We start from the raw sequence: 25,866 nt of genomic DNA, 5'->3' as shown, positions 1-25,866 counted from the left end.
CACAAATGAATCCATCACAAGATAACATGAGAGTATTTATTTTCAAATAATCAGCGTAAGTTTAGGGCCCTCTGCCATGGATGGCGTATTGTGAATAAATCTTCAAAACTGAATGATGACATTGAAAATGTTCATAACGCGTCACGTTTAAAACAAAAAGTGGTCCTAGCAATACCATGTGATGTGCCTCCCCTCACACTCTGCTCAGCCAGCTCTTCCAGAAATTAGGTTCAATCGCTAACATCAAGGAATTGGACCAATCGGTCACTATTTGTACAGAGCATTCTAGAAGGTGGTGGACAGAACCCAGTGGAATTGTGATGAATTTCCTGGAGCAACTTTCTTTTCTTTGTACTCTAAACCTCACATGACAACAAAAATGTCACCCTTTCAACTGATTTATGGCCGAGAAGAAAGGTCTCCCAATAAAACTTCACCAAATTTCATGTTATGTGTCATTAAGTGCCAGCATATTAAGTTAATTTGTGATGATTCAGTAAAGGAATACAACCCCTTCTCTATTTCTTTCTCAAACTACATTTGTTGTGTCCTTATAACCAAGAACATGGAAAGCCTGGCAGTACTTTGAAATCAACAGTGCACACTCAAAGTACATTGCCTGCAAATAATATTTCTAAAGAAAAATAAACCCAAAAAAATGAGATTGTAGAAGACATTTTTGTATATAGCAGGGGTAGGCAACCTATGGAACGTGTGCCAAAGGCGGCATGCGAGCTGATTTTCAGTGGCACTCAGACTGCTCAGGTCCTGGCCACCGGTCTGGGGGGGGCTCTGTATTTTAATTTAATTTTAAATGAAGCTTCTTAAACATTTAAAAAAACTTATTTACTTTACATACAACAATAGTTTAGTTATATATTATTTACTTATAGAAAGAGACCTCCTAAAAATGTTAAAATGTATGACTGGCACACAAAACCTTACATTAGAGTAACTAAATGAAGACTCGGCACACCACTTCTGAACGGTTGCCGACCCCGGTATCTAAGAATACAGCATTTGAGGTTGGGGACCGCTTTTTGTGAGAAAAAGAAAGGAAGGGTCATATCTTGATTACCGATTATGTGCAGCTAGAAAGTGAATTAATGCTGACAGAACTTCAAAGAATATTATATAATCTTGTATGGGTTAATTTAAATATATTGCTTCATTAATTCTATCATTTTTAAGTTATTAATTTTCAAAGGTGTAGTGCAGGAGGTGGGTGTATGTGCCCTGCCTCCCAGAGAGAACCAGTCAAGGCAATAAAGAGGGCGGGGGGGGAGAGAGAGAACAGCTGCACATGTGTGTAGTTGTGATGTTTATGACACACGTACATTATAACTGAACAACCCCGTCTGACAGCTTAATAGTTTATTTTGTGAAGATAAATATTTTGGATTTCTTGAAATTGCACTGTTGAAATACAAATGACATTAGTTAGAGAAGTTAAACTTCAATACAGATTTGAAGGAAGAATCAAAAAATAAATGTAAATAATTCCATTTCTAAAAATATGTTTAGATGCTTGATTTTGAAATACTGTTGAAATGTAAATTGAAATATTCTTGTATTTTCACCTTGTTACAATAATATTTTCTAAATTAGATTAATCTTTTTTCTTTCCTATTTTACATTGAGATTTCACAGGGGTAGAAAATTCTGGCAGGAGTGAATGACCCCATCCCCCACCATCTGCTACCCCGGGGCAGGGGACGGGGCAAGGTGAGGGCTGGGGGTTGCCAGGTGTCCGGTTTTCGTCTGGACCCTCCAGTGCAAAAGGGAAACTGGCAGCGTCTGGGCAGCACAAAACTCCAGTAGCTGCGGTAACCGGCCCCCACCACAGAGGAGCAGCAGTGCTGGGGGGGGCCAGTCTGAGCCGCGGGGTCAGGGACCGAGATTCCCCCCGGCCGGAGCCGGGACCGGGCAGATGATCAGGGGAGCCGTGTTTTCACCCCCAGCACTGTAACCAGGACAGAAATAAGGGCGGAGCGTCCCGGAGACGTCAGTAAAAGTGAAGAGATGGGACCTGTCAGTCACATTGTAAAACGAGACCTCGCCCGCCTCATAGTCCAGGAAAATCCCCACCCGGCCGGGCCGGACGCTCACGGGCATGGGGGTCAGGGGGTCGGTGAGGGCCTCGTATCCCCCATACCACAGCCGCACGGCCCAGTATCCATCCTCAGGTGTATGTGTGACCCACTCCTCCCTGCTCACAGATTCCCGACAAACCCCCAGAATCCATCTCGTCTTGTCTCCCACCCCCACCTCCCAGTAACGCCTCCCGCCCGCGAACCCCTCAGCGCCCAGGACAAGGGCACAAGGATCAAATCTCTGAGGCCTGTTGGGTAGATCCTGGGGTGTGTCTCTATCGCTCACACGTTTCCGATCCTCAGACAGGACGAGGTGGGGATTTGCCGTGTCTGGATCCAGAGTCACGTCCACTGGGGAGAGAGTCACAGAGTCAGGGCCGGGGGCAGGGGCTGGTCACTGGGATCAAAGGGAAATTAACCTGCGTCCCCGTTAATCGCTGGGGGGGGGGGGGTTGTTGCCTGAGGGGAGTCAGGGCCCCTCTGCCTGTGAGGCGACAATGGGGGGAAAGGACAGGAGGAGCGGGGGAGGGGTGGGAAGGTGTCAGTGGGGGCGGGGGAGGGGAGGGGAGAGGCTGATGCTGTGAGAGGAAAGGGGAGGGGCAGGTGACAGGAGTAGAGGGGGCAGGGGTAGAGGGGAGGGGCAGGTGACAGGAGTAGAGGGGGGAGGGATAGAGGGGAGGGGCAGGTGACAGGAGTAGAGGGGGCAGGGGTAGAGGGGAGGGGCAGGTGACAGGAGTAGAGGGGGGAGGGGTAGAGGGGAGGGGCAGGTGACAGGAGTAGAGGGGGGAGGGATAGAGGGGAGGGGCAGGTGACAGGAGTAGAGGGGGGAGGGGTAGAGGGGAGGGGCAGGTGACAGGAGTAGAGGGGGGAGGGATAGAGGGGAGGGGCAGGCACAAGGGGAATGCGGGGACAAGGCACCATAAGAACAGAGGGGGGTTGAAGGGCAGGATCCCAGGGTCTACAGCGGGTCAGGGGGAGGGGTGGGCTCCATGGGAGAAGAAGGGGATGGACCCCAGGGGGCTGCGGGGGCCAAGAGAAGGGGCAGGCACCAGGGGGCAGAGGGTGTGAGGGAATGGGGGAGCTCCAATGGGGCAGGGGAAATCAAGGGGAGGGTGAGCTGCCAGGGGGTGAGATGATGAGGAGTGGGGAGGTGGAACCATGGGGGGGAGCGAATGGGCAGGCACTGGTGCTGGGGGGCAGAATGGGGGGTGAGGGAGCAGGTGAGCCGAAGGGGGGCAGAGAGAGGGGTGTGGAGAAAGGCAGGACCTAGGGGGGCAGAGGAGTGTGAAGGGAGATGTGGGCACCAGGGGGCAGAGGGAGGATGAAGGGAGGGGTGGGATCCAGAGATTAGCAGAGGGGGAGGGGAGGGGCGGGGCAGTGCTGAGGTGAGGGGAAGGGCAGAGACCAGGGGTCCAAAGGGGGGCGAGGGAAGGGACTTGCACCAGGCGGGCAGAGGGGGCAAAGGAAATGGCAGGCACCAGGGAGGCAGATGGGGCAAGGGTAGAGCTGGGACTTGGGGCAGAGGAGGAGCTGGCACCAGGGGACTAGAGGGGTGGTGAGGGGTGCAGGTGTCCTGGAGCCAGAGGGCGAGGGGAGGGGCAGAGGTAGAAATAAAGAGAAGGTGGCATGGATGATGGTGGCAGAGGGGCGAGAGGAGAGTGGGGTCAGTGGGGCAGAGGGAGGTAAGGGGGTAGGCACCAGGGAGGAAGGGGACAAGGGGAAGGTTAGGTTTTTCGGGGGGCAGGGGGAAGGAGGGAAGGGGTCGGCGGGGGGTAAGGGAAAGGGTAGGTGCCAGGGGGATTGAGGGTGTTGAGCAGAAGGGCAGACACAGGGAGGGCAGAGGAGGGGAGGGACAAGCACCAGGGGGCAGAGAGAGGCAAGGAGAGAGGCAGGGGCAGGTGGGTAGAGGGAGGTGTTCGGAGATGCCATTGGGGAGAGGCAGGTGCCGGGGGGTCAGAGTGGGGCTAGAGGAGGAGTGGGCACAGGGGGGTGAGGGAAGGGTGTGTGCCAGGGGTCAGAGAGGGCGGAGAGAGAGGCAGGGGCAGGTGGGTAGAGGGAGGTGCTAGGAGATGGCATTGGGGAGAGGCAGGTGCCACGGGGTCAGAGTGGGGTTAGAGGAGGGGTGGGCACAGGGGGGTGAGGGAAGGGGTGCGTGCCAGGGGTCAGAGAGGGTGGGGAGAGAGGCAGGAGCCAGGAGGGCTGAGGGGAGTAAGAAGGGCAGAAGCCAGGACAGCAGAAGAGGGTGAGGGGTGGGACGGCCATCAGGGGGCAGAGGGGGTGAGGGCAGTGGCAGGCACCAGGGAAGCAGATGGGAGTGAGGGAAGGGGTGGGAGACATGGCAGCAGAGGAGGGAAAGGGGAGAGGTGGATGCCAGGACATAGCGGGGATGTGAAGTGATGGGTAGGCTCCAGGGTGTAGAGGATGTTTGGGGGAGAGGGAAAGGTGCCAGGAGGGCAGGGGGGGAAGGGAGGGGGGTTTCCGGTGGGGCAGAGGTGGGCGGAAGGCAGGGGCACATGGCAGGGAGGCCAAGTAGGGGACAGAGCGGCCTAGGGAAGCAGAAAGTGGGTAGGAAGAAGGGGAGGGGCGAGGAGGAGGGGTCAGAATAGACACAAGGTCCAGGTGGGCACAGGGGTGAGAAAAGGGTAAGGGAGGGGCAGGAGCCAGAGGGGTGAGGGAGAGGCAGGCTCCAGGGAATCTCTCTTGCTTTGGGGTCATGTGTGGTCGGTTTCTCACTAAGAGCAGGTTGGTGCTCGCCCCACACACACTGGGGATGCAGCCCTGCCCTAGGGGGCGCAGCTGGGATTCTCCATGCTGGTGGGCCCCATGGGCACCACCTTCCAGCCAGGCAAACCCCACAGCCAGCCCCGCCCCTCTCCTGGCCCAGCCCGTCTGCCATGGGGCAGTGCTCTGGGTTGGGCTCACTGGGGCGGCCGTGCAGTGGAGGATTCTGGCGGGGGGGCGGGGGGGGGGCAAATGCGTACTAATAGGCTGTTGCTAATGAGGCCAAGGCAGTGGGGAGGGGAGGGGGCATTACCCCACTTACTGCCCCTTCCATCTGGGAGAAGCTGCACCAGGCACCAGTCCCAGTTCACATCCGCACAGCCAGTCTGCCCTGGGGGTTTGCACCAATGCAAGGAAACCCCGGCAGACATGGCCTGAGACACTGGTGTGCAAGGGGCCGTAACCCCTCCCGTCACTGGGGTTATGGATCAATGATTACAGGGTGACTGGAGCAGGGGGGCTGGACTCTGCGTCTCCCAGGTCGGGGCCCGACACCCTGGGCTGCAGAGTCAGCCTAGCTCCCACGCTCTGGCCAGTGCCCAGGGCAGTATTTAGACACAGGGGGACGTCATCAGACCCCCAGAGCCCAGCAGCTCAAGCCCTCATGGTGTCCCACGGGGGGATTGAACCGGGGACTCCCCGTTGGGGGCCCAGCCACGGGGCTAAAGGCTGGAAGGGAAGCGGCGGCACCTTTCTGTTCATTGAAACTCGTCAGCAAACTCGACAGGGGTTCGTGAATCGTTTCTGTCGACCCGAAATATAATTTTGCAGCAAATAAACTATTTGTCCAAAACATTTCACCCAGCTTCCCTGTAAACCTGTCTGAGCAACTGAGGAGCCCAAATCCCAGTGACTTGCAGTGAGTGACTCTCAACATCCCCAGAAACGCACAGTTACGGGCAGGTCAGACTCAGGACATCAGCTATGGAAGCACTCCAGAGCTACTATTTAATTTGCCCTGGGTAAAAAAATTCCCCCTGAGCCCCTGATCTCGCCCCCAAAATCAGGCTGAAAATGGAGACCCCACAAATCAGCCTGAACTCTGCCCAGAGCGAGTGTCCCATGGGCGATGCTGGTGGCACAGACCCTCTGCAGCTGCACCTGGGCATCTCCCAGAGCAGACAATGGTCACAGAGACCGTCCCAGAGCCCCAGGGGCCCCGGTGTCTCCATCTAACGACTGGGCCAGCCACCCCCCTCGCTCTCATTAACCAGCCCTGCATCAGACGCTCTGGGAACTTTCAGACCCAGACTCTGGACACACTCTGGGTTCATGTACACAGCCCACGGCAGCGAGTCTCCGAACGGGTTGGACAGATTCAGGCTTGTGGGGCTCCCTCTTTGGCACTAAAAATAGCCACATAGACGTTCACACTCAGGCTGGAGCTCAGGCTCTGAAGCCCAGCATGGAGCCAGGTCTGCCCCTCACAGCGCAAGCGGGCAGATTGTCTGTGTCCACGTCCCCTTCACCCCATTCCTGGGACAGGGAACAGCAGCCCCAGGGCCCCTCCCTTCACCCGCAGCACAGGGGAGCGAGAGCCCTTGGCCTCCTGGGCAGTGGGGCCTCCCAGCAGCACCGACTCCTGGGTCAGTGAGAAAGTGTCTCCACCTGGAGAGCTCTGTGCACCCAGCAAATACACAGATGTGCCCGTGGATCAGGATCCGGGATGGTCCTCTCCCCAGGAGTGATGGAAGCTCCCTAAAAGTAGAAGGGCCACTGGTGCCTGAGCCATGGCCCTGCCCTCCCATGTGGGTCCTTCTCCTGGAGCTCCTGCCCCCGCACCACCCCTTCTCCCCGAACCTCTGCCCTCACACAGCCCCTTCTCCCTGAGCCACGGCCCTCACACTGCCTCTTCTCAAGACCCCGCCCCCACACCGCCCCTTCTCCCCAAGACTCCACCCCCGCACCGCCTCTTCCCCCCCAACACCCTGCCCCCATGGTCGCTCCTCTCTGCCCCCTCTCGCCCCCCATCACTCACCCTTACAGCCGGTAAAAAGTGGGAGACCTAGCCCTCCTATCAGTAAAAGTGATGGGGCCATGGTCTCCTGGCCCCTCTCTTCCAGTGCCATTTATTCTCCACCACCCCCAACCCCGGGAGGAGAGGGGGCCTCGGGGCAGTGTCAGTGAGTTCAGTGCTGGGGGTACAAGTGGGGTTTACACCCCTCTTGCTGGAGCTCTGGGTATCGAGGGTACGAGGGTGTCACAGTGGCTATGTGAGCCCCGCACTCTCCTGCCAACGTGGCTCAGTCCTGACACCTGCTGGAGCCTCTCCCTGGGGAGGAACCGTCCCAGCAGCCCCTTCAGGCCTTGGCCTCCCTGCGGAGGTGGCCGGTGAGGCTGCTGTTAACGAGAATTACGACATGAGCTCCTGTTCACTGGGAGTCGGACTCTGAGCCTGGGCTGAGATCAGTGACTGGGGAGTGAAAGGCCCCAGCTGCCCTCACTGCCCCCCTGAGCCAGCCCAGCGCCCCCAGCCATTCGATGCAATAACAGCGATGCTCACACCTGGTGACACCCCCAGTGCCCGCAGCGGGCAGGGCGAGGGCCTGTCCAAGGAGCAATGGGTGCAAGCTGCAGCAAGGGAGACTGAGGCTGGAGATGAGGAAACACTTTCTAAGTCTCAGGGCAGTGAAGCTCTGGACCTGGTCCAAGGGAGGCTGCGGGATCCCTGTCACTGGAGGTTTGTAAGAACAGATTGGACAAACCCCTGCCAGAGATGGTCTAGGCCCTGCCCCAGCACCAGGGGCTGGGCTAGGTGACCTCTCCAGGTCCCTTCCAGCCCTGCATTGCCACGAGTCTAGGTTACAGCTGTTTCTGGGGCATGGTGTGTGGCACGTGGCAGAGTTAACACTATTCGTGACCAGGGGGTGGGGGCGAGGGAAGTGGCTTGTACTGAGGGGAGAAGTGGGGGCCAGGGCGGGAGAAGGAAGGGTCAAGAAGGGGCAGGAACCGGGGGCAGAGTGGGGGAGAGACAAATGCTGGGGGGTTGGGGAACAGTAGTGGGGCATGGGATGGGGAAGGCACCAGGGGCAAATGGGCGGGACGGTGAGGGAAAGTGTGATCGTCAGTGGGTAGGAGGGCAAGGGAAGGGGTGGGTGCCGGGAGACTAGAGGGGTACGAGGGGAAGGGTGAAAGCCGGGGGCACAGGAGGGTGAGCAGATGGGCAGGCAGCAATGGGACAGTGGGAGGGGCAGGTGCCAGGGGGACAGTGGTGAGGCACGGAATGGGTCCGGCACCAGGGACAACAAGAGGCAAGAGGCGGTATTGGGGGCAGAGGGGGGCAAGGGAAGAGGTGGGTGCCAGAGGGGCAGGGGGAGGGGCAGGTGCTGGGGGACAGAAGGGGGTAAAGGAAGGGGGCAGACAAAAAGGAGGGAAGGGGGTGGGGAGGAATGTGTGCTAGGAGATGGGGGGTGAAAGGAGGGGTGGTCACGAGAAAGGCAGGGGGTGGGGCAAGTCATGGGTGATGGGGGCAGAGGGGCGTGAGGAGAGTGGAGTCAGGGGGCAGAGGGAGTGAGGGGGGTGGGCATCAGGGAGGAAGGGGGCAAGAGGAGGGGCAGGTACCAGGGGGTCAGGGTGAATGAGGGAAGGGGTCGGCACCAGGAGGGTGCAGGGGGGTCAGGAAAAGGGCAGGTACCAGGGGGATTGAGGGGGTTGAGTAGAAGGGCAGACACAGGGAGGGCAGAGGAGGGAGGGATAGGCACCAGGAAGCAGAGAGGGGGGCGATGGGAGGGGTGTGCACGAGGGGCCAGAGCGGGGCGAGGAGAGAGGCAGGGCAGGTGGGTAGAGGGAGGTGTTAGGAGAGGGGAATGGGGAGGGGCAGGAGCCAGAAGGTGAGAGTGGGGCTAGAGGGGGGATGGGCACAGAGGGACGAGGGAAGGGAAGGGTGCCAGGGGTTAGAGAGGTTGGGGAGAGGGACGGGTAACAGGCGGGCTGAGGGGGGTGAGAAGGGCAGGAGCCAAGACAGCAGAGGAGGGTGATGGGTGGGGGGGCATGAAAGGGCAGAGGGGGTGAGGGCAGTACAGGCACCAGCGGGGCAGGGGGGGCGAGGGGAGGGGAAGGAGACATGGCAGGAGAGGGGGAAAGGGGAGAGGAAAGAGGAGGGGTAGCAGGGGGGTGAAGTGATGGGTGGGCTCCAGGGTGCAAAGGATGTTTCGGGGAGAGGGGCAGGTGACAGGACGGCAGGGGGAGAAGGGAGGGGTGAGTTCCAGGGGGCAGAGGTGGGTGGAGGGCAGGGCACATGCCAGGGAGGCAAAGTGGGGGCAGAGGGGCAGGGGCCTAGGGGAGCAGAAAGGGGGTGAGAAAAAGGGGAGGGGTGAGGATAGAGGCAGGGGCCAGGTGGGCACAGGGGTTAGGGAGGAGCAGGAGCCAGGGGGCACAGGGGAATGAGGAGACTGGCTGGTGCCAGGGGACAGAGGTGGGTGGAGGGCAGAGGCAGATGACAGGGAGACAAAGGTGGGGAGAGGGGCAGGGTCCCAGGGGAAGAAGCAGGAGTTTGGGGTGAGGGTGAGGGGACAGGATAGAGGTGGGTGTCCGGTGGGCACAGGAATTGAGGGAAGGGTAAGGGAGGGGCAGGTGCCAGGGGGATAGAGGGAGGTGAAAGGGGGCAAGAGGGAAGGTGAAGGGGGCAGGCCCCAGGGAATCTCTGTTGCTTTGGGGCCGTGTGTGGCTGGTTTGTTGCTAAGAGCAGGTTGGTGCCATCCCCACACACACTGGGAGTGCAGCCCTGACCCACGGGGCGCAGCTGGGGCACTCTCCATGCTAGGGCACGGGCAGGGTGTCTGGGCTCACTGGAAGGGGACAGGGTAGTGGGAAATAGGAGTTGAGGGGTGCTGGGGGGAACAGGGGCCATTGCTAATGAGGCTGGGGCAGTGGGGAGGGGAGGGAGCATTTCCCCACTTGCTGCCCACTCCATCTGGGAGAAGCTGCACCAGGGGCCAGTCCCAGTTCATACCAGTGCAGTGCATCTGTACTTGGGGTTTTCAGAGGGGCACCGACATGGCTGAGACACCGGTGTGTCAGGGGCCAGAACCCCACCCCTCATGGGAGTTATTGATCAGTATTTACAGGGTCATTGGAGCAGGGGAGCTGGACTCTGGGCTACCAGGTGCAGCCCGACCCACTGGGCTGCAGAGTGATTCTCACTCCCACGCTCTGGCCCAGTGCCCATGGCAGTGTTTAGACACAGGGGGACGTCTTCAGCAGGAAAGATTGTGGGAACCCCACATCAGACACCCAGAGCCCAGCAGTTCCAGCCCTTTCCTGGATTCCCACATTCCAATTCCTGCCCCACATCCCACAGGGGGATTGAACCGGGGGCTCCCCGCTGAGGGCCCAGCCACGGGGCTAAAGGCTGGAAGGGAAGTGGTGGCACCTTTCTCTGTTCATTGAAACTAGTCAGCAAACTCGACATGCATTCGCGAATAGTTTCTGTCGACCCAAAATATAATTTTTCAGCAAATAAACTATTTACCCCCCAAATTACACCCAGCTCTATTTCAAACATGTCCCAGAAACTTAGGAGCCCAAATCCCAGTGACTTGCAGTGAGTGACTGTCAACATCCCCAAAAACGCACAGGTACGGCCAGGCCAGGCTCAGGACACCAGCTATGAAACACTCCAGAGCTGCTGTTAAATTTGTCCTTGGTAGAAACATTTCCCCACGGGCTCCTATAGCTCTTTACCGAAGGCTGCAGGGAAAGAGATATGGCCAGTAGTAATTAGTGACACTAACAAGGAGCTAGTCTGAATGAAAGAGACCTTGGAAGAGACTAGCTGCAGAGTTATGTGAATTCAGGGGACATCTTTACCTGGTAGTCGTGGACTATTTTTCCAGGTATATAGAAAGAAAGAGTGTACTTGAAAGACATAACAGACCAGAGTGTTATAGAGCAACTGAAGGGCACTTTTGGTCATTTCAGGGTTCCAGAAGAACTTGTGACAGAGCATGGACCATAATTCACTGACGTAGAATTTAATTTATCTAAAAAAAAAAAGATCTTGTGAAGAATCATACAGTGAAGAATATCCTTCAACAGGAAGTTCCATTCTTTGCTCTACTGAGTTATAGATCAACCCCAATAGCAGCTACTGGATATACTGCAGCACTACTCCTGATGGGAAGACAACTCAGAACTACCCTCCCAACTTTGGAAAAGAATCTACCTCCAAAGTTGTCAGACATGGAAAGAGTAGTCAAATTGAACAAAAAGGCAAAAAGAGCTTGCAAACACTTTTACAACAGACATCACTTAGAAAACTACCAGGCCTAGAACCCGGTGACCATGTTTGTGTCAAACTGGATGGAGAAAAAGAATGGAATATTCCAGGTGTTGTAAAGAAAAAGAATTTAAGACTCAGGTTGTATGTGATCAAGACCAAGAGAGGAGAGTTCAACAGAAACTGTCAACATCTACAATTTGTTCCTCAGAAAGAACAATCAACTGTGCAAACTCTGCAGATGATGGATGCAGAACAAGAAGAAGACTCAAGGATTTCAGACTGACCACAGTCAGTCATTGGAACTAATGGACAGCCAGAAGACGAAGCTGTTACCTCTTCGGGTTGTGTAATTAAAAGACCAGCACCATTCAGAGACACCTAACAGACTAATCTGCACTGAACTTCAAAGACAGTGAGATAATGTAAATATTATAAATGGTCAGAATGTAGAACTTAACGGGGGAGATGTAATGGAACGCTAAACTGTATTATGCTGTTCAACCACTAGGTAGTGCTGGGTGTAAAATACCATCTTAAAACTGACCTCAGTCATGCTTGGTGGAAAATTCAAGGATTTTGTGATGAACACATCTGGTGTTTATCTGGCTGAGAGGGAAGCTCCGTAGCCAGCCCATATCTGCTACAGGACCATCACACCAATGATGAAACCCAGTGTTACTGACTACCTCTGCTATGGCCAAAGAGTTGTTCTGAACTATGACATGCTGAAGACTATGGGGGATTTGACCCATGACATGAGCTACATAGAAAGTTGGGGAATCAAACTCCTGGTCTCTTCACACTTCGGTGACAAGAAGAAAATTATCACCAAGGGCCTTGCAGATTTCCTTGTGGCAGCAGGGCAGGAAGTACCCCCCACCCCACCCCAGCTGCAGAACATAACCAAGTATCAGCCATGGTCAAGCCTACCTTGGAGTACAGGTTGGCTCTGGGGATGGGGGGAAATGTATGAAGAGGGCTGGCCCTTTTATGGGAGTTAGGGACCAGACTACCTGTGACAGTCTCCTGTAAGGGAGAATGAGACAACCCAGACCGACCTGGAAGTAATTAAATCCCTAGGTGGCTAGTTGGCAGCTAAATAGCTAATGAACCTGAAAAAGGGTTACCGGGGCTCAGCTGAAGGAATCCTAGTGTCAGGAAGCTGCCGAGAAGAGGAGCTCCCAGGAGAGCTCACCAGAGCAAGGAGCCTGGAAGGGGTGCTTCCAGAGCAGTGGTCCCCAAACTGTGGGTTGTGGCCCCCTAGAGGGTGTGGAGGAACATTTGGGGGCATGGCAGGGCATGGACCAGCCCCCATGGGTGGCGGGAAGGGAACGCCAACCAGCCTTACTCTGCCCCCACCTCCACTCTGGCCCCACCCTAAGCCCCAGCTGCAGCTCCGGCCCCAGCCTCAACCACCGACTCCTGGCCCTGCTCCAGGCTGCGACCCCAGCTGCAGCTCCAGCCCCAACTGTGGTTCCGCCCCCGGCCAAAGCCCCCAGCTCCTGGCCCCAACTGCAGCCCCAGTTTCAGCTCAGGCTGCACCAGCGGCTTCACTCCCAGCTGAAGGCTGAGGCTCCCAGCCCCAACAGCGGGTCCACTTCCAGTCACGGCCCCCAGCTCCTAGCCCCAATTGCAGCCCTGTTCCTGGCCCAGCTCCCGACCGCAGCTCCCGGGGTGGGGGCACAAACCAGGTAAGGGAGAGCATGATCAAAAACGTTTGGGAACCACTGTCCTAGACAGAGGAGCTCCCGTAAGGGGGAGGCGCTGCCAGAGATGACAATGACAGCAGCAGCTGTAGAAGGACAGAGCCCTGGAGAGCTGACCCCGGCTGGAGAAAGTGGATGCAGAGAATAAAGGCACAGTCTGAAATGACCCCAGCGCCGGGAAGGAGGGCTGGAGTCATGTGATTCCACAATGGAAACTAATCCAAGCCCAGCTCCGGGAAGGAGGACTGAGGACTCCTGACTTGAGGACAATGAGGAGCTTGAGTGAGAGCTGGAGGCTGGAGCAGAGTGAAGGAAAAGATTTTATTTTGGGGTTTACTTGGACTCAGAGTGGACCCCAGGAGGGAACTTTTCTCTCAGATCTTTTGGACAATGAGGCGTAATTTAAGAAGTGCTGAAGAGGTTAAACTGAGACAAGATGCTTGCCAAGACACCCTGAAATGACTGAGGGTGGTACGTGAGGGTGCCACCCCACGATGAGTCTACAAAACTGGAAGCCATTTAACAGAACTGCTGCCCCTTCCCCATGCAGACAGAGCCTCGCTCTCTTCAGTCTCTCTGGGTGGGCCCCTCACCACAGCATCTGACCCCAACAGAGCCTGCATCACAGAGTGGGAACCTGGAGCAAACACAGCACAGGGTTTTGGGCTACCCACCTGGCATCCAGTGTCCCTGTCCCAGTTCCCAGGATGCTCCCGCTTCCCCACAACCTCCAGCTCCCCCCGACCTCAGGCTGCCTCAGCCCTGCCCTGTTCCCTGGGCGGTGACCCAGGGCCCAGCATGGAGCCATCAGGGTCACTACAATACTGTCTACCACACCCGGAAGACAGGCACTGGATGGGCTCAGGGAGCGGCTGGCCCCACAATGGGAACCCCGTTCCCCCTCCCCCAGTGTTTGCTGCTGCCCTTGCTGGGCCTTGTCTGCACTCAGAGCAGGAGCCCTGTGGGGCTGGCAGCCCCTTGTTCTGTCTCTGCAGTGCCTGGCTCACTCGGGAGCACTATACGAATGAAAACACTCACTGCCCAGCCCCGAAGGGCTGCATGACAGCGTGGGGCCTTCCCCATTGCACACGGGGATCCTGGTTACTCTGCCCCACACATTCACCCAGCGACTCCCTCGGCTGCCGGACCCGGGTCCCAGGGGTCGGAGCAGTCGAGCAGCAGTGACCGGCCGGGGCTGTTGGGTGGGTGGCAGGAAAGGGTTAATCCCAGCGCGGTGGCGCTTTGCTGCCCGGCCCTGGCTGGTCTCTGCCCTCTGGGGGCAGCACAGGGCGCGTGTCTCTGAGCAGGTCCCTGCCCACTCGCCCGGCCACTTGCCCAGACCCAGAGAACCCAGGTGCCGGGGGAGGAGCAGCCCCAGCAGCGCCGCATTGGCCCTGGCACGGGCTGAGCCTGCGAGCGCAGCACCAGAGGCCGCGGTAGAGGGGGGGGCTCAGCCATTGAGAGCAGCAGGGTCCCCCCAACCCGCAGGGGAGGGGTCAGCGCTGGGACAACAGGCCGGGCTGGGCCAGGGGCTGGGAGCTCTGGCAGCCAGCGCGGGGCCGGCACCAAGGGCCCTGCTGGAGACCCTGGGCCTGGCCAGCCGGGAGCAGCCAGCGAGTGACTCAGGGCCTGGGGCCCTGCCCAGGACGGGGTTTCCGGGGGGTGACAGGAGGCTCCCCAGGGGCTGAGGATCCCCTAGAAGGAGGCACGGAGGTGACTGGCTCAGGATCCCGACAGGCTCAGGGGCCAGGGCTGTGGAATGGCCCAGAGCCCAGCTGTGTTCAGGGTCCGGTGGGCACAGACTGGGCTGGGCTGGGGGCAGCGAGGGGGCAGGGGAGCAGGGATGTGCTGGCTCCAGCCAGCCCCAGAGAGGAAGCTGCTTCCCCCACAGCCTGGGGTTCCTGCTCCCCGGAGCCCTGAGATCCTGGCCCTGCAGCCGGCACCCACTGCGCAGCCTCCATCGGCCGGGACAGACACACCCAGCTTGGCCCCTTCGATTGCCCCCTGCTGGGGGTGCGGGGTGGGAAGAGAGGAGCGGAGGGGGTAGGATGAAAGGGCCAGTTCAACTTTCAGAGACCGAGCTCACTGAACCTTTCCACTCCCCGCTCCTCTGTCTTCGCTTCTTCTCTGTCCCTCCTCGCTGTCAGGTTTCTGCCTTTGCCCCCGGTCTCCACACTGGGGTTGTGGGGAGGGGTTTGAATGGGGGCAGCTCACGCTCAGACGTTGTGACAGGGTCATACTCTTGTGAGTGAATCTCACTCACTGAGCAGCAAACCACTGACCCTGCCTCACACTGGGCTGTGCTCAGAACAGAGGAGGGGCCCGTAGGATTCAGTTTGTTACCCAGTAACACACGGCCCAGGTCAGACTGCAGCAGCCAGACCGGCCCCTCCTCCAGCTCAGAAAGCTCGGCCTGCCTTGGCTAATGGGGGCTGGGGCAGTGCTGAGCGGTGGCCACACAATGCAACCCTCACGTATCCCAGGAGAGAGGCACAGACATGTCATCCGATACCAGTCTGTGCAGCTCCCAGCACAATGGGCCCAGTCCAGGCCTCATAGCACCTAGCTCAGGGACACCCATTAACTCAGCCATGGAGGGGTCAGGATGTCACAGTGATGGGGCCTGGTCAGACACCTGGGCAAGTACCAGCAGGTGGCTGTAAGTAGGAGGCAAACTGCCCAGCACTCAGCGCATCAGCCTCCAGCTCTCACACAGCTCCAAGCCTGTCAGCTGGGAGCAAGCGTGTCCTGGGGTCCCAGGCTCTGTCCCTATCCCCAGGCACAATACTGCTGAATGTCCCAGTCAACGCCACTCACCTCCGAATCTCTTCAGCGCTTCCCTCATGTCAAGGGAAATTTTATACACGTTCTTCAGGTCAGTAGAAACAGCTTCTGCTTCCTGGAGTTTCACATTCTCACTCCTATGAAGAAAACGTCCCATCATCACTCAGCTGCTCTGTACACACGTCATCCCAGAACCACCACCAAGAATATAAGAGCAATGAACATAGGAAACACACCTGCTCAATGTGCTTTTCACATCCTGAAAGGAAAAAGAGAGTCAATGTCTTGTATTAACACAATGTGCATAAACCTGAGTGAGTCTCACTCTGGGCATCAAACTTTCTTGTAGAAAATAGATCAACCCTCCCAGGCTTCACTGTTTTGAACACTTGTTTCATATATATAGAGGAGACAGAAATTTAGCTAAAGGGTTCTCCCTTGTAGGGACACAACCCATCAGTATCTTTGTTTATCGACTGTGTTGGGTCCAATGTTCTGGAGTCAGAGCAGGGATGGGTTCAGCTCAGTATCATTTTTCTATCATCCATCTAATCTCCCATGGCCTCACTGGATCTCCATGAAGAGAATTCCCCTCTAACATGAACTGCGATATTTGTGATCTGATGGAGCCCTTAGCCTCATGTTCTGTTTGTCAGTAAACCACAGAACACATTGACTCTAATTGTTGGAATCCAGACCCATGGAGCTGAGTTATAATTCTGGATGGGTGGAGAATTTTGATGCCATCTCACCTTCAGCAGCTCCGCAACTGGTTGCTGACACTTCTCCTCTATCTCTGTGATCAGCTGCTGCAGAGAGGAGCTTTGCTGGGAAAGTTTGGTGACATTTTCCCGTAGTCTCTGCAGAGTCTCCCTCTCCTCCTCCTCCAGGCTCTGCAGAAGCAGCTGCTCCTCCTCTCTCAGCAGTGTGTGCAGTTTGTTAAATTCACCTGCAATCATCTCTCTCTTATTCTTCACTTTCCCCTTGAGATAGAAAAATAGGAAAGGCACAGAGAAAGCGTGAGCCAGATGTTGTATTACATGGACTGGGCCTCTGTTCATGAAACAGGGGATATTAGATCAGTATCAGTTTGGAAGGGTATTTACTTCATATGGCCAATTCCGTAACGGGGTTGTCTAGGGTGCTTTGTAAAGACACAGTACGTTATTGCAGGTGGCACGGGATGGACACAGTGGAGTGGGGAGAAATCGAGGGGACAGTAAAGATTTACAGGGGGCTGCACAGGGCATCCATGGGGGGATTTGGGTGCCAAGTGCTGGGCACTCAGACACCCCGGGGACCCGTCACAGCGGGATGTGGGCAATGCTCCTTCTTTGACAATCAGCTCCCAGGGCTGCAATGTTCAGGACCTAGGGCTGATGCTAATAGTCCTTTGGGTGCCATCCTGGGGCTCACATGGGTGTTGGGCACCCAGGGCATTGTCAGGGCTGGCTTTGGCCTCACCCAGCCTGGCCGAGTGTCCCATACCCATGTGCTGCAGCCTTTAGGGAGCCCTCTAGGCTCACAGAGCAGCGGGTTGCTGATGCCAGCTGTGTCCCCACCTGCTCTCTGAAAGGAGCCATGGGAACGATGCTGAGCCAGTGCTGATCCTGGTGGGGGGAGGGGCTGGCTGCTCTGCACTGGCCTCTCTAGCTCCCCTGCAGCTCAGCCCAGAGGTGAACCTGCCCCCCAGTGTGATTCGGGCTACAGTGATGTTAGGAAAAGTCCCTCTTACCCGAGCCCCCAGCGCAGCCCTCCAGCACCCAGGGCCCATCTGCCAATGGGCTTTGGACACCGACCCATCCCCCAGACCAACCCCCACCCCGCCCTTGGGAGCGCGGCAGCCACAGGGCACTCAGACAACTTGGGTACAGCCCTGACAAGGCCCAGCTGCCTCAGGAGCCCCTGTGGGCACCTGCCCGAGTCTTTGTGCATGTGGCCTGGACCCTGCAAAGGGCCGTGGACCTGCAGCCTCTTTCCCCTCCTGCCCCCTGGGAGCTGTTGAGTTACAGCTAATTTGAGTCGTGCAGTATTATGATATCCCCTAACATCTCCCCCCATCAGACACGGACAGCGCATCCTTCATGGGGGCCTGTCACCTCCTGGGCCCTGCTCCCATTCATGGGGATACTCCCCACCTGGCTCAGGCCCATGACGGCCCCTCTCAGTGGGTAACTGGCCGCCCCTGCTGGGCCTCATCTCACAGTCGCTGGGGCTGCAGTTACTCTGCACCGAGTGACACTGATCATTGGGCTGTGACCTCTGGTGCTGTAGGACGTAACTCGCTCTCACTGGGTGATAATCAAGGGTTTCAGAACCACCCCAGTGACTGTCCCAAGGTGCAGCCGCCTCCATGGCGCCGGCTGGGAACTTTGCCAGACACATTCAAGACGGCTGTTAATTGTTATGCACCTAAATCCCTATTGTCTGAGGAACTGAGCACCAGCTGCTTCCAGTGCAGGGAGTGGGAGCTGCTGCGGTTCGGTCCTCTGGAAACCAGCCCACTTTCGCCGGGCTCTAAATACGGCTTCAGGTGCAGAACCAGAGGCACCCAGCTCTGAGCATTTCAGCTCTTGTAAATGGCCATTTTTATCTGACTAGTGGGACACCTGCTTCTTCTCTCCTCCCTGCTGCTGGTGTCTTCCTCACACCCCCCACGCTTTTTGCAGGGATTTCACTGGAAAAGGCAGGTGAACCGGTACAGACATTTTGTCCCCGGGGTTCATCAGCTGGCTACAGACGAGCACAGTTTAAATCACAGTAACAGTAGCAGGTGTCTGGGATGAAGTGGCCACGTGATGGCAGGAGAGGCTGTGAGGTGGCCGAGCGCTGCCTGGCTTTACACTGACCTGCCCCTGGCTCTGCTCACTCAGGGGGTGTCCACACTGCAATGAAGGTCTGACAGCACCGTGTGTAGACACACCCCAGCTAGCTTTGATCTAGCGAGCTCGGGCACTAGTAGCTATGAAGCCGCAGCAACATGAGCTGTTCACCCCCACCCAGACCCCTGGGTGTCACTCAGGGACCAGTCCGCAGCTAGCTGCTGGGGCTATGTAGATGCACCCTGGGGGCAGATTTTCCACAGAGCTCCACACCCGCCACTGGGTTTGATGCTCAGAAGAGCTCAGCTCCCAGCATGCCCCCAGCCCAGCCAGCTGAGCGAATCTGAACCTCACCCATGGGGGCAAATCCTCCTCCCAGCTCCCAGCTCCAGTGTCTGGCCCAGGCACTGGGCAGATTCATTGCAGGGACTGTGGGTGCAGGGAGAGAAGGAACAATCTGTTTCCTCCAGGCTGCAGAGAAGCTGCAGAGCTTTGTCATGGAGGCCACTGAAAACCGATGGCTGGAGCAGCCAACACACCCTCCCCACCTGCAGGAGGGAAACAGGATCCATGGAATAGTGAAAACACTGCACCCAGTATGGAGAATTTGCCCCCTCAGAGATCTCAGGGGTGGGTCTGCACCACTGTACAAGGGCCAGGAACTGCCCCTCCTCCTCCGCCTACAGGAGCTGCTGCGCTGAGATCCCCACCAGAGACACAGCCTGATGCTGCCAGCACCCTGGATGGCAGGTACCACAGGCCGGGGAGGCTGAGCCTCCCCAAACAGGATGCCGCGCCCCTCCCTTTGGAGGCTGGCTGCAGACCGGCCGCCTGTGGAGTCCTGCCTGCGCTCCGCCCGGAGCCCTCGCTCCTGCTCTTCCCCCGAACCCCACAGCACCCGCCGCTTGCCGCCCGCCAGCTGTGTGGGGGGCCCCGCCACTTGCTCCTCTCCGCCCCTCCCCTGTCACTCGCCCTTAAGGCAGGAGCGGGCAGAAAGGAGCAAGCGGCAGGTGAGGGGACCTTGCGGGAGGGGGTCGGGGAGAGGAGCAAGCTGCAACAGTGAACGGGGAGCCACTGGGGAGGAGGCTGGAAGGGAGTGGGGCCGGGCATGGGGCAGAGCAGGAAGGGAGCGTGGTCGGGGCCTTGGGGAGAAGAGGCCAAATGGGTCTGGAGCAGCGGGCAGGGCAATGATCCGGGCACCGGGGAGGATCCGGCACTCATGCCCGGCCTCCCCAAATGCCGGAGGCATCCGCTGCCCATGGCCGGCACCAAGCCTGTGCAACGGAGCAAACAACCAGAGCAGGTTCATAGCTTCATCCTGGAGCTTTACGGGCCCCAGCATTCCTGGGAAAGCTGCAGGGGGAAGGGCTCAGGGAGGAATAAACCCAGACACCCACCTGCCACTCTGTAGTTTTCTTTTTCTCTTTAGACCTCAGAGCCAGGACCTCTTGCAGCTCCTTCCTCAGAGGGTCCAGGGCTCCCTGGAGTTTCACCTGCAAGGGCATCGTGTGCGATAAACGGCCATTGGTCTGCCTGTCCAATGGACAGCACTATCCATATTGGCATTTCATACAGGAGCAGTAAAATACCCTGGAAGCGAGCAGCAGACTCGGCTCTGCCGGCCCCAAAGGCCTCATGGGAGCTGAGATGCCAGTCTCAGAGTGGGGGTTCTGCTTCGTGCAGACACTCAGGACTTCTCAAAGCCTGTGTCTTAGCTAAAGTTTCCCATCCCTGAGCACAGGCCAGAGGTGAAGCAGCTGGGAAGGTTCTGAACGATCCCTCCTGCCAGTGCGAGTGAAGAGGCTGGGACAGCACCTTGCTCCACTGTACCCCAGACCCAGGCCAGGAACAAGACCCCACTGTGCTCTCGTCTGTCCAGGCTCCCATGTGGCCTCCCTCAGGCAGCAGCTGAGCACCTGAGCCAGTGCAGTCCCGTTAACTGAACAAGGTGAAGCTGTGATGTGGCTGGAGTCAGTGAGGAACAGGGAACACACTCGGTCTGGGGGAATGGGCCCCCCATAATTATAACGGCTCCAGAGCTGTAATAACCCAGGGCTCTCTTCCCCTTTGACAGCGTGTGATTCATTCACACAGCACAGCAACGTGCTCCTGCCCCGTCAGCCCCGCTCTGTGCAACACCCGTGGCAGCCCCCCAGAGTCCCCTCCTGAGCCCCCCGCCAGAGATCTCCCCATTTCACTCTCTTTTCTCTTCTCCTCCCTGCCCAAAGGCCCAGGCTGCAGCTGCTGAGAGCTCCTGAGGTGCTGTTCAGCTGACACCCCTGGGGTGCTGCTGCAGGGAAGCAGTGAGGGAGGGAGGGAGGGAGCCAGCAGGGGCTAGTGAGAGACAGGAGGTGGAAAAGCAGCCTTTGCATCCAGCAAAACAGCTTCATAAATGAGCAGGGATCAGAAGGCGGAGTGGGGGAGGGAGGGGAAATGTGGCTGGATTCTTTGAAGCTCCACCCACAAATAAGCTCCGCCCATGTGAGTCACCAAAAGGAGACACCATGATCTGTTCACAGTCGATGGTGCAATGTTCAGAACAGGATGGAGTCACTGATGGGCTCCAAGGGCTCCTGGGGCCTGGCTCCCCTCCTGGGGCTAGAATATACCCCTGGGCTCTGCTGGACTCTCTGGGCAGGGTCCTCCTTTACTGGGGGGAACAGAAGAGGTGGCATCTCCCAAACATCACCCACTTGTGGCACCGGAAGGAGGTGTCACTGGCAGTAAATGGTGCCGAGCTGCAATTCTCCCTCTCCTCTCTCACATGGGGAACAAAATAATTAACAGTGATGATATTTAAATGATCATCCCTGAGCTCACCCCTCACTGAGGCAATGGGGCCGTTCACACCTCTCAGAGCCGCTGTGCCCAGCTCTCTGCATCCCCTACATCTGGGTCACAGTTTTGAGGTTTTCTTCACAACCAAAACAGCTGGAGACTCAGTTTAAAGCAAAGTGAAAGCTGAGATCCCGGAGAACACGGCAGGTGCTTCGCCGGAAAAGTGCCAGCACTTCCTGGCTGTCTCTGAGCCCTGTCAGTGAGCACAGAGGCTTGGGCCTGATCTTAACGTGACACTTCGGCCCTGGCTTCTTTGCTGCCGTGCTGTAGCTGTGCTGCTGAAACCCCTGTAGTGTCGACGTGGCCTGCGAGTTCCTGGGGCAGAGAAGCAGCTCAATGAACGAGGGACTTGGAGCAGAAATTTGGGACAGTTCAGGCCAAACTGAGTGTGTCAGTGAGTCTGGTCCCTGTGTTGAGGGAATTCAGGCCATTTCCCTCCCTTCCTTCTGCAACCCTGGGCAGGGCCCTAACATCAGCCCATGTCCTCCCCTCTCTCCCGGGGTGAGGGCAGGGAACCTCAGCAGCGTCTCATCCCCGGCCTCCCACTCTCCAGCCCAGACACAGCCCCAGATGGGTTGGGAGCAATGACATGTTTCTTTAATGTGGTTCCAGAACCGTGTTGTCCACCCACGCTGTCAAAACCCAACCGTGTCAGGACACAGGTGGCCCCAACTTTGTCAGACAATTATAATACCTTGGTGTGTACATCCATGGTGTACCTAAGCTGTAAGACCCCCCCGTCATCCTTCTAATGTTATCTGGGCTAATGGCCGCAGGAGTTAATATGGGTGGGGCAGGGCTGCTGGACAGGGAAGAGCTGAAGGAGGAGAGAAGAACGAGATATGGCAGAGAAAGAAGAGCAGGACACAGGTACCAGCTGTGGCTTTCAGTGCCACTGACATGCAGGGATGTGTCAGGGTCCAGATTGTTTCGTGTGCAAGCAGGGTCTGAATGAGCTCTCCCCTGACAGCTGGCTGGGGAAGGGAAAAGGCTTCAGGTGCAGACTGTATTTACATGAACACACCGACTCTGCCTAGGTATCCAGCAGACAGGGCCGTGTTGCCAAAGTGATCAACTGTGGCTGGTGCTGGATTACAGATCACTTCAGTATGGAATGTGGGGGTAATGAAATAGGGTTCTCTTTACTGTGTGAGGAAAGGGCAGCAGAGAAGCATTTAGCCCAGGGGTGGCCACCCTGTGGCTCCGGAGCCACATGCAGATCTTCAGAAGTTAATATGCGGTTCCTTGTATAGGCACCGACTCTGGGGCTGGAACTGCAGACACCAGCCTTCCAAGGTGCCGGGGGGTGCTCACTGCTCAACCCCTGGCTCTGCCATGGGCCCTGCCCCCACTTAACCCCTTCCCGCCCCTTCCCCTGAGCCCGCCGTGCCCTCACTCCTCCCCCCCAGACCCTCCTGCACGCCACGGAACAGCTGATCGGGAGGTGCAGGGAGGAGGGGGAGGCTCTGACTGGCAGGGCTGCTGGTGGGTGGGAGGCGCGGGAGCGGGACGGGGGAGCTGATCGGGAGCTGCTGACATATTACTGTGGCTCTTTGGCAATGTACGTTGGTAAATTCTGGCTCCTTCTCAGGCTTAGGTTGGCCACCCCTGGCTTAGCCTGTCCTGATTCGGGGGGTCACTCTCCACTGAACTGAACTCGCTAAGCAGGGGGCTTGGATGCCAGACCCCTGTGAAGGTTAAGAGGAGGTGGGGACAGGTTTGCTTGCTGCGCAGCGTGGACTTTACCCAAGAGTCTTAGGCATAGTTTAACTTGCTCCTCTCCACTGTTCAAAGACAGAACTAATTAAGGCTCCATTCGGAGTCTTTTGTTCTGTTAAGTTTCAGAGTAACAGCCGTGTTCGTCTGTATTCGCAAAAAGAAAATGAGTACTTGTGGCACCTTAGAGACTAACCAATTTATTTGAGCATGAGCTTTCGTGAGCTACAGCTCACTTCATCGGATGCATACCGTGGAAACTGCAGTAGACATTATATACACACAGAGACCATGAAACAATACCCCCTCCCACCCCACTGTCCTGCTGGTAATAGCTTATCTAAAGTGATCATCAGGTTGGGCCATTTCCAGCACAAATCCAGGTTCTTTTTTGTTCTGTTAAGTGATCATTAGAGCTGAAATCACTTGATGCGGGATGGGACAGCGTTTCTGTCCAGCCTGCTTCAGCAAGGACGTTCACCCACTAAGAGTTGAAAATCACTAAGAGCAGCATAGAACCTCAAGAGACTAGGTTTTTGCGGAAAAAGGGGACTTTTTCTGCTTTAAATTGCAAGTGTAGACATGCCCTGATCTGCAGAGGTTACAGCAGAGAAGCAGGTGGTGGCTGACAGGGCGGCCGGTGGAGTGGGACAGTGGGGTGTGTGGTAGGGTGGTGACACTAGAGCAAGTACTTGGACCAGGGCCGTCTCTAGCCATTTGGGTGCCCTATGCAGCTGTGTGGGGCCCCAGGCCACCCCCCCCCCAGGGTATGGATGGCAGGAGTGGTGGGGGGCCGCTTTTGGGGGCCCCACAGGCCCAGAGTGGCCCAGGGGATTAGCGGGGTCCGGGAGAAGCCCTCTCCACTTCTCTTGCCCCGGCCCTAGCCATGTCGCTCGGGTTGGGGAAAGGATCGCCTCCCGCTCTCACCGGCAGCGGGAAGCAGAGCGCCGTGGCTGGGATCTGGCGGAGTAGATCGGGCTGGGGCCCGTCTGCTCCACTTCCCGCCACTGCTGGTGAGTGCAGGGTTGCTGGGGGAAGAGGTGGAATGGGGGCGGGCCGGGGGCAGAGCAGGGGGGAAGGGTAAGAGGCAGGGTGGAGGGAGTGTCCGGAGCCCCACACCCCCGTAGGAACGGCCCTGCCCCTTGCAGTGGGCGCAGCCCGCGGGGGGCTGGCTGAGGGAAAGGGCTGGTTGCCGGGGCTGGTGCTGCCACGTATGCAGCATGCAGCTGCCTAGGGCACCATTAAATTTGGGGCAATTTGGTGCCCCACATTTCATGGTGCCCTACGCAGCTGCGTATGCCTACGGACGGCCCTGGCTTGGACACTGGAGCAAGCAAGGTACCATCTTCGTCCTCCCCCCCAACCAGGGTGGGAGGTGAGCTCACACAGATGCATCTCTGAACTCTGAGTCTTCACTGACCAAGGACAGCCACTGTGAGTGGGGTGGGGTGAGGGAGCAGAGAGGGGCAGAGCAAAGGAACTTTTGGTTATGGAACTCCAGAACATGAGGCAGAAGACACTGACCAACGTTCACTGGAGAGGGTGTTTTGCTCACGGTTTTATGTTTATGAATCCTGCGTGTGGCATTTTCCTTAATTAATGCCAGGTGACTTCCCTCCTCTCATTTAAAGTTTCATTTTTACCATCGGCACCAACTCTGTGGGTGCTCCAGGGCTGGAGTAACCATGGAATAAAAATAATGGGTGCTCAGCACCTACTGGCAGCCCCACCGATCAGCTCTTCCCCTGCCCCCCAATGTCTTCTGCCTGCTGGAGACCCTGAGATCAGCTCCTGCCCCGTCCTCCCAGCGCCTCCCACCTGCCACGGATCAGCTGTTCCCAGAAGCTGGGAATGGACGACAGGGGATGGATCCCTTGATGATCACCTGTTCTGTTCACTCCCTCTGGGGCACCTGGCATTGGCCACTATCGGAAGACAGGATACTGGGCTAGATGGACCTTTGCTCCGACAGGGGATGGCTGTTCTTATGGTCTTATGTTTTTGCTGCCCACTCCACCTGGCAGACAGCTTGTAGGTGCACAAAGAGCCGTCAGCCCTGTTCTCTCTATTACGTGTTGGAACTTGCAGTGTTGGAGAAAAAAAAGTTTGGATATTTTTCCATTATCCACAACCCCCAGTGCTCATCCCCTCTGAAAACCAGGCCCCTTTCATTTAGGTGCCTAACCTTAGGCAGCCGGGGTGAATGTTTGTCCTTGTATTGATGGGGGATAAACCTGGTGTCCTTAAGGGGTTTAATTCAGCAAAGTCAACAGCATTTCCTACCTTGTACTCCTGGGCAGCCTCCTCAATGGGAACCACAGTGTGAGACTTGTGGTTCCGGGATTTCTCACACACCCAGCAAATAGTTTCTCCATCCTCCTCACAGAAGAGTTTGAGACATTCCTCGTGTGTCTCACACAGATCCTCCTTTTGTCCTTTTCCTGGTTTTAACCGTGCTCTAGCTGCAGCGGCCATGACAGCTGGGTGAGTATCTGTTCTCCCTGCCAGTGGCTGTACACAGTGTGGGCTTGTGCTGACACTGGGAGTGGCCACCTGCAAATATCTGCTAGTCCCAGCCACAGAAGGAGACGAAGAAAAAGGAGGAGCCAGGAGGGGGAGAAAACAGGAAAGTGAAACTGAAGGAGAGTAAAAGAGGGGGAAGGTCAGGGAGAGGGCAAGAGAGAAGGAATGGATGGAGGTGGGGTGAAGGGATGGGAGAACAGGGGGCAATGGAATGAGGGGGGAAGAATATGAACCAATCTGATGTGTATTGCTGTAAGGGTAGAAGGGAGAGCATATCTCCTGCCCCACACGCAGGAACTGTCTAGCCCACCCCAACACTCCCTGGGGATTGAAGTGGGGACCTACAGCGCTTAGCACAAGTCCCTACAGCTGGAGCTAAAGAG

At 57.1% G+C, this 25,866-nt stretch overlaps 1 protein-coding gene across 1 annotated transcript; it reads right to left on the bottom strand.

The window, feature by feature from the left end:
* Positions 1-1,277: 1,277 nt before the first annotated feature.
* LOC144274896 (E3 ubiquitin-protein ligase TRIM39-like) lies at positions 1,278-25,648 on the bottom strand. Its single transcript, XM_077833987.1, has 6 exons — positions 25,244-25,648; positions 19,804-19,899; positions 16,337-16,567; positions 15,821-15,843; positions 15,618-15,721; positions 1,278-2,444 (listed from the first exon to the last, which is right to left on the bottom strand). Exons 1-6 carry the CDS (start codon positions 25,433-25,435, stop codon positions 1,888-1,890), a joined length of 1,203 nt encoding a protein of 400 aa, XP_077690113.1. The 5' UTR covers positions 25,436-25,648; the 3' UTR covers positions 1,278-1,887.
* Between the last annotated feature and the right edge of the window lie 218 nt (positions 25,649-25,866).

Source organism: Eretmochelys imbricata, chromosome 14, assembly GCF_965152235.1.
Source record: "Eretmochelys imbricata isolate rEreImb1 chromosome 14, rEreImb1.hap1, whole genome shotgun sequence".
Classification (NCBI taxonomy): Eukaryota; Metazoa; Chordata; order Testudines; family Cheloniidae; genus Eretmochelys; species Eretmochelys imbricata.
The sequence above is the reverse complement of the archived record's forward strand: the minus strand, read 5'-3'. Positions and strand labels throughout refer to the sequence as shown.